Source organism: Bombus impatiens, unplaced genomic scaffold, assembly GCF_000188095.3.
Source record: "Bombus impatiens unplaced genomic scaffold, BIMP_2.2 scf_0089, whole genome shotgun sequence".
NCBI lineage: Eukaryota > Metazoa > Arthropoda > Insecta > Hymenoptera > Apidae > Bombus > Bombus impatiens.
The window spans coordinates 1,348,420-1,364,921 of record NT_176508.1 but is presented as its reverse complement, the minus strand read 5'-3'; the positions used below and the strand labels follow the sequence as shown (position 1 = coordinate 1,364,921).

Sequence of the window (16,502 nt, the reverse complement as noted above, 5' to 3'; positions counted from 1 at the left end):
CGCGAGCCACGAGAAAACCAATAACCTTTCCGCGCGAATGCACCCGCCGGCTTGCAATCGAACTGCATGCAAATGCAAAACAAAGACATCGACGGATGCTACTGTGCCCGAGACAATCGCAATAACAGCGAGCGTAGAACTATGCTTTCAGTTCGCTCGGAACTGGGTTTCAAAACAGGAACAGCTTTTACATTCTGCTTCGTGCAGCCTCGAGTATTTCACGAAAGTTAATATTTCGCATCAACTATTTCTTATAGTTCCACATTGTCCCTGAAACTTGAAGAAAAGTTATCGAAAAGTCAATCATCGAAGTTACTTTGATTTTAGCTGATGAAATACTTCGTCGATAAGTTTGGTATAAGGTTTCGTATCGACTCTGCGATAGCCAGGATTCGATAGGAAAAGTGTGTTTAATTTACACTCGACGCTCGAAGCCAGCGGTTTGCGACGTTGAGACAGCGGGAACCTTCGTATATACAACTCGCTACGAGATTCGTGTGTTACATTAACGCGAGGGTGGCATGAGCGAGAGAACGAGGGCGCTGACGGTGTGCAAACAGAGCCACTATGCAGAGTATTCCGCGACTGTTTGTTCTGCGGTTCAACCGTAAACCCGCGTCCTAGCCGGTTATTATTCCCAAATTCATGAAGCGACTCCGACCCCCTGAGAGCGTACCGTGACGAACACCTGTATCGCGACGTGGAAACACGTGCCGCGCACGACTTGACACGTGTGCAACATAGTTAATACTACGTATTAACGAGGCGATAATTGACGCCGGGCAGAGAAGGGTTTCGATTCGAGTCGTAGCGGCGTGTGTTCGTTACGAGATGGAAACGGTATACGGTTCGGTGAAGAGAGTTATAGTTGGATGGTGTAGAGCCTCGCGTCGGAGTTACCCCGATTTAATTCGGAAGGAATGTCTGTGTGTTCCCTGGCAATTTAGACATGTATCCTGTAAAGCTGGGAAAGCGTCGAAGTAATTTAATGCTCTACGCAGTCGATATCCTACAAAGCGGCCGTGTTGCATATTAATTATCCTGTAATGGGCAGGAAATGTTTCCGAAGTATATCTCGGTTACCGTAAACGATGTGCTGATTTCCAGCACGACAAGTTCGATAATTGTGTGCAGCTCGAGGATTAATTGATACTTGTCATAAATCGACTACCCTGATAGATAACTTGATTACGATAAATTTAATAACGCGGCTGAATCCTATAATACCACAGCACGAGCAACACGCTGTATCGTGATAGTAGTTACCCGGGGTCCTGTTCGCTATGTATGTTCTAGCCGATGTTTATCGAGCGGTTGCTCGACGGTAATCGAAGCGCGACGAAGGAATTTCAGAGAAGCTAGCCGATAAATCGGATCGCCTTCGACCGAATAAACGTCGCAGGTGCACAGCGTGGAGGTAGCGGGGACGCCTTAATTGACAAGTGGCGTCAGCGAAACGGAAATTTGCGATAATGGCCGGACCGCGACGCGACTCGATGCGGAGGAATGAGGAACGCCCCGAGAAAAAGGAGAAACAATAAATGAATTCCGTGGGCCAGGAGGTTTTTTATCGAGGACGATACCCACGCTCGGTACTTTGACTCGTTAGCAGTTAGCAATAACATTCGTTATTTTTATCATATCTCGTCCCGTTGGCTCCGTGGCCTTTATTTGGGTAGGAACACGTTTTGGTACTCGAGTCTTAAGATACCTCGAGATAGCCACGCGTGTTGTTCGGACTCTTATATTGCGCTCACGATATTACCATCTACAGGGTGGCTCGACAACCGACGATCAAGCTTAAGCGAAATGAAATTCAATACGTAACCGATTGGCGTCTTCCCGTCCTTTTTCCGTTCCCATCGAATTTATCCATTTAATAATCACCGAACTACAACCGCGCCAACGAAACAGCGACCGCAAGAAGAACGTATTTAGGCGTACCCCATTCGCCATATCTTCTCACCGTTTAATATATTTATCTTCGATCTCTACGAGTCGCCTAACGATGCACAGACGCAGAAGATGATTACTCTTGCGAAATAAACACGCATCTTCCCAGGTACACATCGACGTCCAACAACACGGTGCAACGATTAATTGCACTTTCTTGACGCGACACGTTTCCTTTTGGTGCACCGACGAACCTGCCGTTGCCCTTTTTCGTGAATGTCTCGCGGAGTGTGCGTACTGTCAGAGTGCGTATTAACAATAAAACGGTCGCGTTTTCGCTTTCCTTTCTCGGCCAGCGCGTCCGTATTTTATTCGTCTCTTTCCCTTTCTTTTTAATCAATGAATCGGTGCGCGATACCACAGGTACGCATGTCGAACGGGATTCACACGTGTCGACGCGCAGGAAACGAGTAGTCGACATTATCGTAGCGTCGACAACCTCTCAATTATAATTGAATGCACCTTGACTCCTTTATTTTTCGGGTATATTCAAATTCGCAAGATAAAGCGAATCGCGGCTGTCCTCGGTGACGAAGAAGGGGGTCGGGCGATGAGGTGCCAAATCGTTTAATGGGACAACCTGTTAATATGTGACATGTGTTGCCCATACCACGCACGATGTCTTTCATATACATAACCAGTTGTGTCGCCAGTTCGATTCTCCCGTCGAAATATGTACACTCTGTGTGCGTTCCAGCATTTTGTTCCATCGACACGACCGATCTCTGTCCCGCATCGTCGTCGATCCATCGTTATATGGATCCAGACCCGAAACTAGGACATTCGACTCCGATCTTTTCATGCGGAGGAACGTTTTAGACGTTTTGATCGATAAGCCACGAACAATGTATGTCTTTGTATTTTTTCAATCTTTTGTTTCTCTTGGAAATTTGCATTTTTCAACAAACACGAAATTTATACGATCATTCCTCCCGATCGTGTTTCGTCGATGTTAACGATAGGATCCTCGATCCGCCTATTATTCTATTCATTGTTTCAGGCAACGAGTTTATTGGCGTATAATTCAGTTGAATACAATACGGTACGGTCGTACAGTCCATCGACAGCGTAACGAATTTCGCCTCGTGTCAGTGACGCGCTAATTATTAATCGGAACGCGAACAGCGTCAACAAATGACCCTCTCTTTGTACGCTACAAACCACGATACGAATACCAAGAGGTGTTTTCACCTTTCAATAAATTTTCGCAGACAAACCTTTTCGTACGTATAATACCAGCCATATATTTGTTCAAAGCCAATCGTAGTTGCAGAGGCCATTACGTAACAGCAGCCACGGAGGCTCGTGCAGCGTACGTAGAAACGATCTTAAAAGGAAGACGTCTGTTCTTGGATCTCTAAGAGAGAGAAGAGGTACGAGATATTCGGACCGGAAATTAATTTCCAATACTACGCTTGCCGCGCATCCGCGCGTTATTCGTTGATTACGATCTCATCGTGGCCTCATCACGAACCGGCGCGTATGCAATTCGTGCTAACGATAGACACTACCGACGAATACTTCCGCGTATGCCACAACCTTCTTCTACCGCATTCTTCCGACCCTGTTAGGCGTGCACGACACACGTGCTGCTGAAAATCCAGCCACAGGACACACACTGTATACGTAACGACGGGGTGTGGCAGTAATAATCGACTTACGGCACTTACGGGAAGGCGGTTTTTGCGAGCGCAGCGAATCGATCGAGCGCAAATCATACCGTATCTCGGTGATCGTTAGCGCCTCCGATCGTTGTTGTTCGTTTTCACGGTGGACTCGCCTGCGGGTACGTCCGCCGCGCAAAAAGAAACACGCTGGTCCTGGTTTAATGCGAGAGTCGCGGAGATATCGGGGTGGTGCGATCGGTACCGGCGCACAGAGAAAGAGTCGTGCTTGTAAGTCACAGGAAAATCAGGCACTCGGTTGCCCGAAGAAAAGCGCGAACGTTATTGGCCGATAGCTCCGGCGCGCCGCGCTGGCTACATCCAACGACACTCTGCATTTACATAACATAAAGCGGGCGCAAAAGCATCAGCTTCTGATTGTGAGTAATACACGCGAGTCGACCAGGGACGTATCACGGATCGTTCGACATTTAATTCGTTCGAAATTAGTGACGCGTCGTTATATTTGACTTTCTAAGCTGAAAAATATCTCGCAGTCTTCATTGTACTTTGTCTAATGAACCTGCGTACTTTCGTTTAACGAATAATTGGAGCTATCTCACGGATCTTTAAGCGTTAACTTATTACACCTCGAAGGAAGGTCGCATCGCAGTAATGTGATGGAATTATACTCTTTATAGACTTTAAAGGTTATGTAGAATCTTAAACCACAACGGAGTTGAAATATCACATTATACCACTTCCATCGATATATCCATTAACTTTCATTTTCCATCAGTTTTATTCGAAACAAACAATAAGCAGATTGTATTGCAGAGCAATTTATTTCAATAAATATTCTTGTCTACCAAACAAAATAGTTGCAAAACGTTGCACACACATACGAGAGATTCCTATAACTTCTGAACAACCCGCTCAACTTTCACATACTCCAAACTGCGTATATATCTCGTTCCTTCGGGGATTAATTAACTGCAATTATAGCGACGCGCAAAATCAACATACTTATAGTATCAAAAAATCGTATATTATCTGTACAACTGTTGAAAAGATATTTCAGTGAAAATTTTATTGGAAGACGATGCGGCCCTGTAACCATAAGAGCCGGAGCAACGCGTCGTAGGTGCGTGCGACCCGTGCGTACGATATATTGGTAGGTGTGCGTCCCACGGCCGGCTGGCTTATACGTGGGGAGTCATAAATACGGTATTTATTGGGTTTGTAATTGTCGGTAATTAACATGCGCTCGCAGCGCATACGGGATCCTTTCGCTTTCTTATTACCGTGTCGTGGCTCGTTACAGAAGAACGAGTGCCTCCGCTTTGCATACAGGCATCTCAATACCAGCCAGTGCTTCCTTTCTTTCTTCTTCTTCCAGCGTACGTTTCCTCCACACTTTTTCCTTCTAATTCTACTCCTCTTTCTCATCGTCGCTTCTTTCTCCACCTTCCGTATCTCCTCCATATCTTTGTCCCCTTCTACGCATTTTTTCTTCTCTTTCAGACCTTCTCTCGCTTCCTCCTCCCTCATCCTAGTTCTACTTCGCGTTCCTGCTTTTCTCCGGGATGGTATTCGGCATCGATCGACTTATCGATACTATCGATCGACGATCGGCACGTCGCCTAGAAGGCAGCGTTAAGGTATATATGACTTGAGGAATTCCTGTAAACGAGCAACGTACTCGTATCCCTGGCCGGGTTACAATGCTATTTATCTCGGTGTTCACCGGGAACTCTGCGTCCACGCTACGCTTTCATGTTTTTAGTTATACGTAGAGTTTCTCGTCCCGCGCTGGTTGTATCCCGTCCTCTTTGCTTGCGAAACGATCCTCTAGTTCTCCTATTGCTCCCATAGATTACCGTCGACTCGACTCATCCGCTACGAGACTGGTAATTGCGCGCGTAGTATTGACAACGAAATTACCACGATCTTATTATTTCTTCCTTTTCTCACCTATTCACGCTGCCAGTCGTGTCTAGTCGTGGCAAAAAAATTCTCTTATAAATTATCTATGAGCCGGAAAAGCATAAAGCAGACCAGTTTTCCATTGGCGTTTACACGATGTAGACTCGCAGAACGATTAACTACAACTTTGTCGGGTTTATTGAAATGATGTAATTGAATACTTCGCGGTGAAACTGGTCGGCTTAAGACCGCGGCCTAACTTCGTCGTGGTTGCGATCCGATCGGGAATTATCATAAATCTCGTTCGCTGTTAATTCGTTCCCCCGTATCCCGCGGCTTCGTCTCGTCTTTTCGTTCGTGCTCGGCCCTGTTTCCGCAACTTTGATGAACATCGTTAACTCGTTCTCGACCGAGCCGTTCCGATTCGGTTTCCCGTCCTCGGCGTGGCTTTGTTTCGTCGAACAGTATCTCTGCGGTAACTACTTTCATCGATCGTACGCTCCAGTTCTTCTCTTACTCCGTACGGCAAGTGCACGTAAGTTTCGACGCGGTAAGCAGCAGAGAGACCATTTATAACCGACGCGGCGAATTTAAAATTCCATCCGTACAGGATTCGATTTCAACTTGGCTCGTATAAATCCCCCGCTAAGTGGAGAACCGTGATTTTAGTTAGGGAGATGAGAAGCCCCGGTTATCGACCGGGTCTCCGTGTATTCGAAAACTTTTTTCCAACAGTTTCGGACCCCTTCGTCTTGTTTAATCGATGAAACACGCGGTACAGCTCGATCCCTTCCCCTATCCGTTCCGCCATTTACACCAAGGAGAGATAAAGAATCGGTCTCAACCGACAATCCTGGCTCTTATCCAGGAGTATGCGAAACGAAGATTCGCTACATCGAACGCTGTTAAGGTCTGACTAGCAAAAAAAAAAAAAAAAGAGGAAAAAGAAAAAAAAGAAAAAAGGGAAAACAGCAGAAGAAAGGAAAGGAGGTTGTCCACGAAGGAAGTGCATCTGGCCACCGATAAAGGTGGCTTGCCATGTCGCAACTACGCTCCTCTTTTCCAGTGTACCCTACCCCTTTCATCGCATTCGAAAGAGCCATTTAACGAGGGAAATCTCTACCGTGTTTCCTTTGACGTACCATCTACAGTCGCTTTCTTCTCGTATGTCGTTCCCCTTTTCTCGATCGCGCAAACCTAGAAGACTGTTCCTCGTTTTGCAACTCGGATGGAGAATGCTCCGTGGCTTCTACGACAAATCTTATTGTCGGCCACAAAATTCCCTTGAAAATGGCTGTGACATACTCGAACAGACGCTTTTACGCCGACCTTCCTTTAAAAAACACCATAAACCAAACGAAATTTCAAACTGCGTATTTATCAGCTTCTGAACTTGCGTATTAAATTTTGAAAATCGTTTAAAACGTCAACTTCACGAGTACGCTCTGTTATAAGCGGCAGGGCTTTTAACAAGCTAGTCTGAATTATCAGCAAACTCGAAGGGGAAAGTATCGTGGGTCGGGGCTGATTGTCAACCTAACCAAAGTTTAATACCGCTCCAAAACCATGGAAAAGCTTACACGATAGCGTAAAAGGAGAGAGAGAGAGAGATACAGACAGATAGAAACGGGAACAGAGAGAGAAAGAGAGAGAGATAGAAAGAGAGAGGGAGAGAGACAGACAGACAGAGAAGAAAGACAAGGCTCGTACCAATTTGCAGTTTGTCCGGTGTCTCGAGCTCTTTCTCCGGGTCTCGGCAGGGTCGACCGGTTGACAAGCGTCTGGTCGAAGTTGGCGTGTAAGCAAGCAAAACGAGCGACTAGATAAAGGGGTGGATGAGCTCTCTTCGGTTCGAGGAGGCAAATTTTAGAAAGAGTGGTTTGAGGTAGTCGCCGAGGGTGAGGCTAGGTTGGAGGAAGTCAGAGAGAAATTGATGTTAGCCGTTTGCATTTATTATTAATACGCTCGTCGACCTGTCACTGGGGCGAACGTGTCAGTCAGGCGCAGTTTCAACCCCTCTTTCAGACCCTCTTCTCTTGTCGCTGCCTCCGAACTTTTCGGACGGACACGTACGCTTACTCTTTCCCTTCTTTCGCCTTTGCCGGTGTCAATCTACCAAAAAAAAGTAACATCGAGAAAGGTGGGAAAGGCCGTTTTAATTATTCAAGTGCAGCTATCGCACCGCACCGCTTAAAATAATACGACCCTCGCAGTTTTTCCCGTTCGTTCACCTTGTGACATATACGCGATCGCATTTTCGTTTAAAGTTTGAAAATGAACGATCTAATCAAAATTAAATTAAAACAAGATCAGTAGAAACTTCTGTACATTAAATTGCACGTATCACGTTGAATAAAGAGAATAATATACCCACGCTAATCGAAGGATAAAATTCTTGTTTATACACAGCCTGCTTTCTGATCCGAGATACGTCGACTCAATATTTATAAGTTTCGAAGGGATTCGCGTAGGTAATTTATCACATCCAGAGATAAAAGCAGCGTCGATTTGCAACGTGACTCATCTGCTGTACGTACGAATATTGACGAGATATCTCGGAAATGTAATAATACCTTTCGTAGAAATTCTCGTGTATAAATACTGGACTAAACCAATCCCGTGCGACCAATTGCTCGCGCTGGAAAACGCGTATAACGCGGGGAAATCGATTTCGACTGACGAAGGACGACGAAGGGATCGACGTGAAGACAGCATCGATTCAATCGCGTTAATGCCCGTGTTCTTGAATTATACAGAGTCCGAGGGACGTACCCTGTCTCCACAGGAATAAAAGAAACGTATCTAGAATTCTGGCACCTTTGACCGGACGTTGTCGTAAATCAAACGTCACCAAGATCCTGCGGAACTCGTTTATAGAATCAGCGATTCGATCTTCTGCTCTTTTCCCTATCAACGTTGTACTATAACATGAAATCTCCACGAGATATGATAAACGTTACCGTTTATCTTATCAGGGCACGTGCACAGGATTACGTAAAGGGAAACGTTTCATTTGGAACGTGTTCTTCGCGCTCGTTGCAGGCCGGAAACGAGATAATCCAGATAAAGGGTGCAAATTAAAGCAACGTTTATGCTAATCTACTTGTTTCATATGTATCGAGTAAAAAATCATTTTAATTTTATTCATTTTCATATTTGTTTTTCTTTCTTTTCCCGTTTAGAAGGACTTGATAGGACGAACAAGATAGCGAAGGGTAAACCAGACAGTGGTGTTTTCAAACGACTCAGGCCGTTTCTGTTTAAATGATCTCCACGAGTTCTCCTCGTGTTTTACAATCTCACGAAATGTAAATCCATTCGACGGCGCAGTCAATTCATTTTCATCACACCTCGCGCGGTTATTACGCCACGGAATCGCGAATGAGATATTCCAGATGGTCGATAATGTGGCTCGAAATAGAGAATGGTAATTTGCTGGATTTCGGATGCGAGTTGCGCCAACGTTAGCCAGTGGTACATGTTGTTTTCTGGCGATTAACCGATTAGAAGGACGATAGTACAGCGCTAGGAAAACAGATGACGAGGATTCTCCTTTAAGACAATTTCTGTACGCGAATTTAATTTCCTTATGACTTCTTAATACGGTTGTCTGTTCTTATCTTTCCGAAACAAATGTATTCGCCTTTGATACTCTGTAACGAACTTTATTAATCCTGAGAAAAGACGTTCTATCCTATGTATAAACAAGCGCCAGAAAATAGTTTCACAGCGATCGAAAGATAAGAGGAAATCGTGAGGCTTCGAATGCTAATTTTCTTCACCTTTCGAACGTATAGTAGTTAGCCGCGTGAAAAGCCGCTCGATCGCGAATTCGTTTCCTCGGCTACATCGTTTGACAAACGAGCCGATCGCAAAACAAAAGAGAGAAAACAGATGCCAGTCACGAAGAACCGATTTCCCTTCTGCCATCGAACAGAGATTCGATTTACGAGCTGAATTCCTCGTGATTTCGTTCTTCCTGCTCTCGTAGGCCTCGCACTCGACGTCGAAACGACCGGCAACAACGTTCACTGCGTTTGACATTTCCATTCCGAGCCGCGCCGAGGATTTGTTTGAAATATCGTTTATGCCGGTTGCTATCCGGCATCGTAGCCGGATTAACGGCTGCAACAGGTCGTTAAGTCAGCCGTTGTAAAGCGTCGATATTAGATGAAAATCGAAAGTCGATCTATACGCGATCCGTGCATCGTTCGATCGAATCGATCGACTTGTTCGACCAACGTCCTCGATTTATGCGGCATCCCTCCGTCCTTTGCCACGCGATTCTTTGTTTTCCTTCGTGTTTTCTGACTGTTCTCGTTCGTGTGTTCCGCGCATAAATGTCACGGGTGCAATGATAAATTTCGCGTGTGCGCCTTCCCGCGTCATTCTTGCTCTTTGATGCTGCTGTCTATAGATGTATCGAACAATACTATTGTTTGTTTATATCTCTCGGAAAAATGGTAACAGATAGAATTTTATAGATAAACGAAACGCGATATCTTTCGATACGATACTTGAACAGTTGAATTACACGGAAACTCAATTTATCAACTACATGGAGGTCAATTGTTTGATTTTTGGAAATTACACGCTAATCACAGGGACTAGTAATAAAATTAAGAAACTTGTAGAAAATCAAGTTGATCGTGGATATTTTGATTCTAGAACGTCATCGAAAAGATTGAATGTTCAAAAACACGCGACGATCCAGAAATCCACATTCGTTGGACGAACCGTGTGCTCGAATGAGTATCAGCCTGCAGACAGGGTGGCAAAGTGAATAGCATTGTGCGCGACTGTACCCCGGGGCCCGACATCTCCTTACGCCTCGTTAGACGCCTTGTTTCGCGCTTCGAAAACGCACGTACGAGTATACGGTGTAATATCGCGGATTGTGAGTGGTAAGCTCGTCGCCTTTCATAATACTGGTTTTAATGGCCCATTCTGGGCCTCGCCCAGTGGCTGTCGAGCAAAAAGGAATTGATTTTCACGTCCGAGTCCTGCGAACACTCAACGAAGAAGCGAGTGAATTTCGACGATGAAGTCCACGAATGAGTAACTAACACCGAATATCGTTTTCCGGTAGATGCGTAGTTATTAATGCGACGAATTTCTAAGAATAGGAATATTACATTTTAACCTTCCTACTTTTCTAGGCATTTGCCGTACACTAGAGTAGCTCAATGAAGCCTGTAAAATATTTACACGAGCAGAATTCTGTGAAAAGTGGATGGGAGTCTAGGTAATTAAGAAAACGACGGGGATTCCGAAGGAAATTGTTCCAACGAAGAAATCGTACTCGTTGAAACGTAGCAAGTACTGGCCCGGCCATTAGAACAATATTTTATGCCTAATTGATGCAAAGTAAGTCGTAAGAACGTCTGCTGATTTGAATTGTTAATCGGCGTACAACGCCGGCCCATTGATGTCTAATTATCATGTACAGAACGATTCAATGGCATCGAGGCATAGAGGAACCCATGAATCATATTTAAAGACAAATGAATTTCTCAGCATTATATGCAAAAGACGCGGGACGCGAGCGAGCGCTCGAACGCTTATCAGTTCGCGATTTTGCCAAGGAAAAGTACGCAGAGCACGCCAGTATGGTAGTCAATAATTACCCTGCCAACCACGCCGGCAATAAATCAATGCTTAGAAACAAAATGACAGGGACGATGGTCGTTGATAATACATCGTGTATGTACGAATGTACACTAATTGCACGAGCAGCAACGGAGATATATACGACGAACTCTCCATAAGATTAGACGATCCCTCCCGCAATATCCTGCTGATTTCAAGCGTTGTATCTGTCTTGCATAACACGCGCGCGTACGGTGTTGCAATAAACATTGTAACGTTAATGCTACAGGCTACGAGAACCACGACGACCGTGCAAATGCGCGTTTGACGAGTCCCGCTGAATTTCGACGTCCTTCGATCATTAGGATCGTTGCGTGTGAGACAGACTCGTGGTCTCTGCACGCGGATATTATCTGTACACGTAAGCTCGGTGAAACGTGATCGTCATGCTGGTATGTGGGAAAGTGGTACCAGCAATAAAATGGAATTAATACTACGCGAGAGTTAAAAGACAGACGCTATCGATCAACCGAATCCGGGATAATCTATTAGAGTTTAATATCCAGTAATAATAAAGTCGGATCATTTATTGTTTTCTTCGTTTACGAGCAAATAATTTGTTCCCGGGGCTTCGTTACAAATGGACGTGGTAGAGGGATAAATCAAAAGGAGTAATAATTACAAAGTGGTAAGGGAAAGAGAGAGAAAGAGAGAGTGAGAGAGAGTTTCTCAAGACTGAAGCACGTGTGACTACGATGTTTGGAGAGTTAACGTACTCCATGCGTCAAAGTCATCGTCACAAATGACTTTTTTTTTTACCAGACGATTAGAGTTCCTTTTTCATACTCGCTTTTATCATCCGTTGAAAATAGTTTTAATGACGCGTATGTAAAGTTGTTGGCTATTTTAGAATCGGAGCGAACAATGCCTTCTGTTCTATAGAAATAGCTCAAGTACAAATAATTTATTGCTTTTATGTATAGCCCTTTTGTCCGGTTATAGTGCCATGTCACTTAATGATTATTGCAACTACCTAGAAAGGGTAGTTATATCGCGAAATCATATGCTTAAAGTATCGATCAATTATGTTCGCCTGTATCAAAGACGAAAGAGACTAACAAAGAAATTGCATTTCTGTGTTCAAACAAATTATATTCCTCTTACCTAGCTGCTAACCAACCCACGCAGGCATATCAATGGAAATTTCCCAAAATAACAAAATAACATTTCAACCCACGCGTTCTGCGGGCTCATTGTTCACACCGCTTGGGAACAGGTTGAATCGGCTGTGATTTCAGACTTATGTGTGCGTAAGGGCCACGTACGCGCCAGTGGCACGCGTGACACGCATCTCATTGCGAATAGGTCACGAAGTTCGTAAGAACCTGGCCGCCTTGCACTTATGTACGTTTATGGTGCGCTCACGCTGGAACGCAGTTTCTCCCAGCGATGTTCATGGGATTCTTCGCGGAGAAGCCACTATAAGAGTTTCGCATCGCTATCGGCCGTTAGCGATGATGCACACCGCCTCTGATGCACGATCAGACCGGAGTCGAGGCGCTACATCATCCGCCACCTAACAAGAACGATAGAGAGCTTTTCCGCGCTAGGTGATTTATGCGAGTTGTCGCGACCATCTCTGGCCGTGTAATTTACCAACGAATTGATTATTCTTCGGGTCGTTTATCGAAGTCTTTACTCGATTATCGCGAGTACTCCGTCATTGATTTTGTGTAATTCGCGATTACTTCTATAAAATGCATTATAGAGTGCAGTTTCACTGTGAAATTAATATAGATTATTAGACATATAAAGAAATATAAAATATATACGTATAAACATCGCCTCATTCTTGTGGCAGTTGTGTTTTCTACGGAAATTCCTATTCGCTGTACTATCAAGAAATCCTCTTGTTTGAAAATACTGCGAGATTGTTTCATTTTCTTGAGGAAGGAACCAATATAACATTGACAAGAAAGACGAAATTGGAATAGTCGACGCCCCACGCGCTTTGTGCAGATTCCTGTCAAAGTGTGCATACATTGAAATATTCGGGAAATGTTGCAATCTCTTGGTTCCGTCTGTTGCATCGAAAGCTGCAATAACGTCACATTTGTTTCGAGCGCTTCGTTTCGTGCATTGAAATAACCGTTATTTCTGTTGTCGATTCGTGAAATCGTATTGTTAATCCCACGTTATTTACGTTACATTTCATTTTATAACTGGTATCTTGCGTGTGCGGATTTTACAATACATTTCATATAAATCATTAACGAGAAATTCAACTGTAAAGGTATATATATATATATTGCAACGGACAAAATTATCGCGGCTTGGTTGGTTGAAGCATTTGCCTCGAGCTGGCAGCACTACCTTAGCCAAGCTTCGTGTGCTAGAGAGAATTGAGAATGGTGGGAGAAGTAGTATGGCGCAGAAGCGAACCGACAGTCGATTGTAGGACGTTGAAACGGTTTAGTGCTGTCTGTAACTTCGTGTTAGAAAGGTGAATATTCAACAGTTTACTACAAAGAATTGGACACAGATTTTTCTTCGGCAGAATGAGGTACGTTTATATCTCCATATATTTTATTACGACCGTCTGCCATTTTATGTTTGTGTTGATTCATCAACTTGGCTGTCTAACCGGTTTCCTATAAATTACCTGAGAAGAAATTAATTTCTTTTTATGAGATTTTATCGACGAATTACAACTGCGTAGTGATATTTACTGAAATTAATATATATTAATAAGATATTTTATTATGTACTTTAAATACCGTTGAAATTTAATTGACAAAAACTGAAATGTTGTGGCGTGGCGTACAGCGTGTAAAGTTTTAGTTGTAGAGGTCGCATGTTCAAATCTTCCGCGATGGGAGATTTCCTGGTACTTCTTTTTTTTTTCAATTAATTTAATTAGCTTTCTAGTATCTTACGTATTTCGTAATATTTAGATGCGTATGATGTAATGTATAATTATAAACTCTTAAGTTATACTGGAATATTTTCGTCAACAAAGGAGAATTATTATTTCTATCCGCAGAGCGCGTATTCAGATGCACAGGCAGAAGATGGAAAGATAAACATCCGCTTGCACGAGTTTCTTTTACGTTCATCTCAACGATCCAAAATGCCATTCACAGCTGATGCAGCAGCTACCCAAATACAGGAACGACTGAAGAACCTGTATCACTTGGTGCACGAGATCGAAACACAAAGGATTCGTTCAGAGCATAATCTGAACAATATTATAAAAACTTACGAGAAAGTAACACCGGAGGACAAGGTATCCCCGTATTATCAACAGAAGCTGAAGAATCTCAATGCAGCGATCGGCGACTCTCAGCAGGAAGAGGAGATTCTGCGTAAAGCATTGGGAAAAATCAACGAAATTCGAGCAATTAGAAACGAACGACGGATACAGGCTCGGAATGCAGGAAACAAAGAAACTATCCGTCGAGGTGCTCTGATGAAGATGGTGTTGAGCACGGCGCAAACGCTTCCTTTGTACGTAGGTAAGACACCAGGGGCGAAACCACCCCCTCTTTGTGGAGCAATTCCAGCAGAGCCTACGTATATCGCGAAAATGGGAGACATGGTGGCTGCTCTTGTAAAGGGGTCCGAAGAAGAGGATTGGATCTTGGCAGAAGTGGTTCAATTCAATCCTACGACGAACAAATACGAGGTGGACGATATCGACGAGGAGCAAAAGGACAGGCACACCTTGTCGAGACGAAGAGTGGTGCCTCTTCCATTGATGAGAGCTAATCCTGAAACAGATCCTCATGCTCTTTTCCCCAAAGGATCCATCGTGATGGCATTGTACCCTCAAACGACTTGTTTCTATAAGGCAGTCGTGAACCAACCACCCACTACAGCCACCGAGGAATACGAAGTCTTATTTGAGGACGCGAATTACGCAAATGGGTATTCGCCGCCTTTAAAAGTCGCTCAACGTTACGTGATCTCCATCAAAGAGAGCAAGAAGAATAAAAGTCAGTGTTGACGGACGATTTATTATAAAATAGCGCCAATATTATTTCCGATATTGTTCTCGCGTTTGTACATTATTGATAGAGTATAACCACGCGCTTTTGTATTATAGACGCTTATCAGCTGTAATAAAGTATACGCTTTTGGATAAATACCCTATCATTGCGTTCATACGAAAAATAATCGTATTCATCTCCTCATTCTCTTCTATTACTCGACGTTTGAACAGCAAATTATTCGAGCACTTTAGACTTTGTTTTCGATATAATTACTTCTTCGTTGCTTGTATCGGTGTTTTTATCGAAATCATATGGTTTGTCGTTAAGCTGGAACTCGATCGATCGGTTCACGACCGAAAGAAATAACCACGTACTGACAGTTAGGGTCCTGTTTCCGCGATACTCTCGTACGCTGAAGGTAATTGGCGTAAATTATACGACGATAATAGCGGCATCCTTGTACACGCGGGTGGACCTTAACCTGCACTGGGCTGACCTTTCGTGGAATCGAATCTCCGTGACTCCGTTCGACCGGGCAATTTCTTCCTGTACGGAATAAATCTTCTTCTTTCACGCTGACATGTAGAAGACAGAGATAGGACTTGTTGGCCTTTTGGACTGGGGAAGGGGAAGGGGCTGAATTCGACGCGAGGCGGGCTGAAAGGCGAGCCGCGTCGGTACTCCAGCGAAAAAGGGACGTAGAACGAAAGAGAGTGGCGTGCAATAATTGATTCCATAATCGGTGGCTGCCGCCAGACATCAAAGTGGCTCGGTTCCAACCCTCGGCACAGACTGTTCGGGCCAATCTTCATTTATTATTTAACTTAACTAGCCCTGCTCGAAGTATCATAAAAAAGCGGGCCCGTTTTCGTCGCGTCGACACGTACTTCGTCCGTGTTTCTTCCTCGAAATTGTCCGAATTGCTTCGGCGATCCTTTTCAATGAACAGCGTTTTGCTCGTTAAAGATGAGGGTTGAGTGGATAGTACGATCGGTATTGAGTTTCGAGCAAATTATAAGAATAAAAATATCCTACCAGACTACACAATAGATATTGTTCGTTCGCTATTCAACAAATTTTCTTAACAGACCGGCCTGCAGCCCATATGTCGCACTTAGCGAAAATTCGTTTGTTAGATGTCATTGTTCGTTTCCTAGCGAGCTATCATAAAGGATTTTTCAAAGGATTTTCTGGATTTAACACTTTATCGACCGCTAGCGGTTCAACAGCATACGCACGTCCGACCGTCAGGTGCAGATTTTTCCTAGCGCTGGCTTTGTTTCGGTTTAGATTCCAATTCTTTTCGTTCATCGCGAATGGTAAGTTTTTCAAATTTGTATAAAATTGTGGGAGCTTACAGAGCAACGCAACTGACGCAATTGACGCAACTAAACAAGGTACCTTAGTACTAAATAATAAATTACTGCTCAAATAATGA

At 44.0% G+C, this 16,502-nt stretch overlaps 1 protein-coding gene across 1 annotated transcript; it reads left to right on the top strand.

Moving 5' to 3' along the window:
* Window positions 1-13,475: 13,475 nt before the first annotated feature.
* LOC100748802 (SAGA-associated factor 29) lies at window positions 13,476-15,224 on the top strand. Its single transcript, XM_003485914.4, has 2 exons — window positions 13,476-13,635; window positions 14,116-15,224. Exon 2 carries the CDS (start codon window positions 14,203-14,205, stop codon window positions 15,076-15,078), a length of 876 nt encoding a protein of 291 aa, XP_003485962.1. The 5' UTR covers window positions 13,476-13,635; window positions 14,116-14,202; the 3' UTR covers window positions 15,079-15,224.
* The last annotated feature ends 1,278 nt before the right edge of the window (window positions 15,225-16,502 follow it).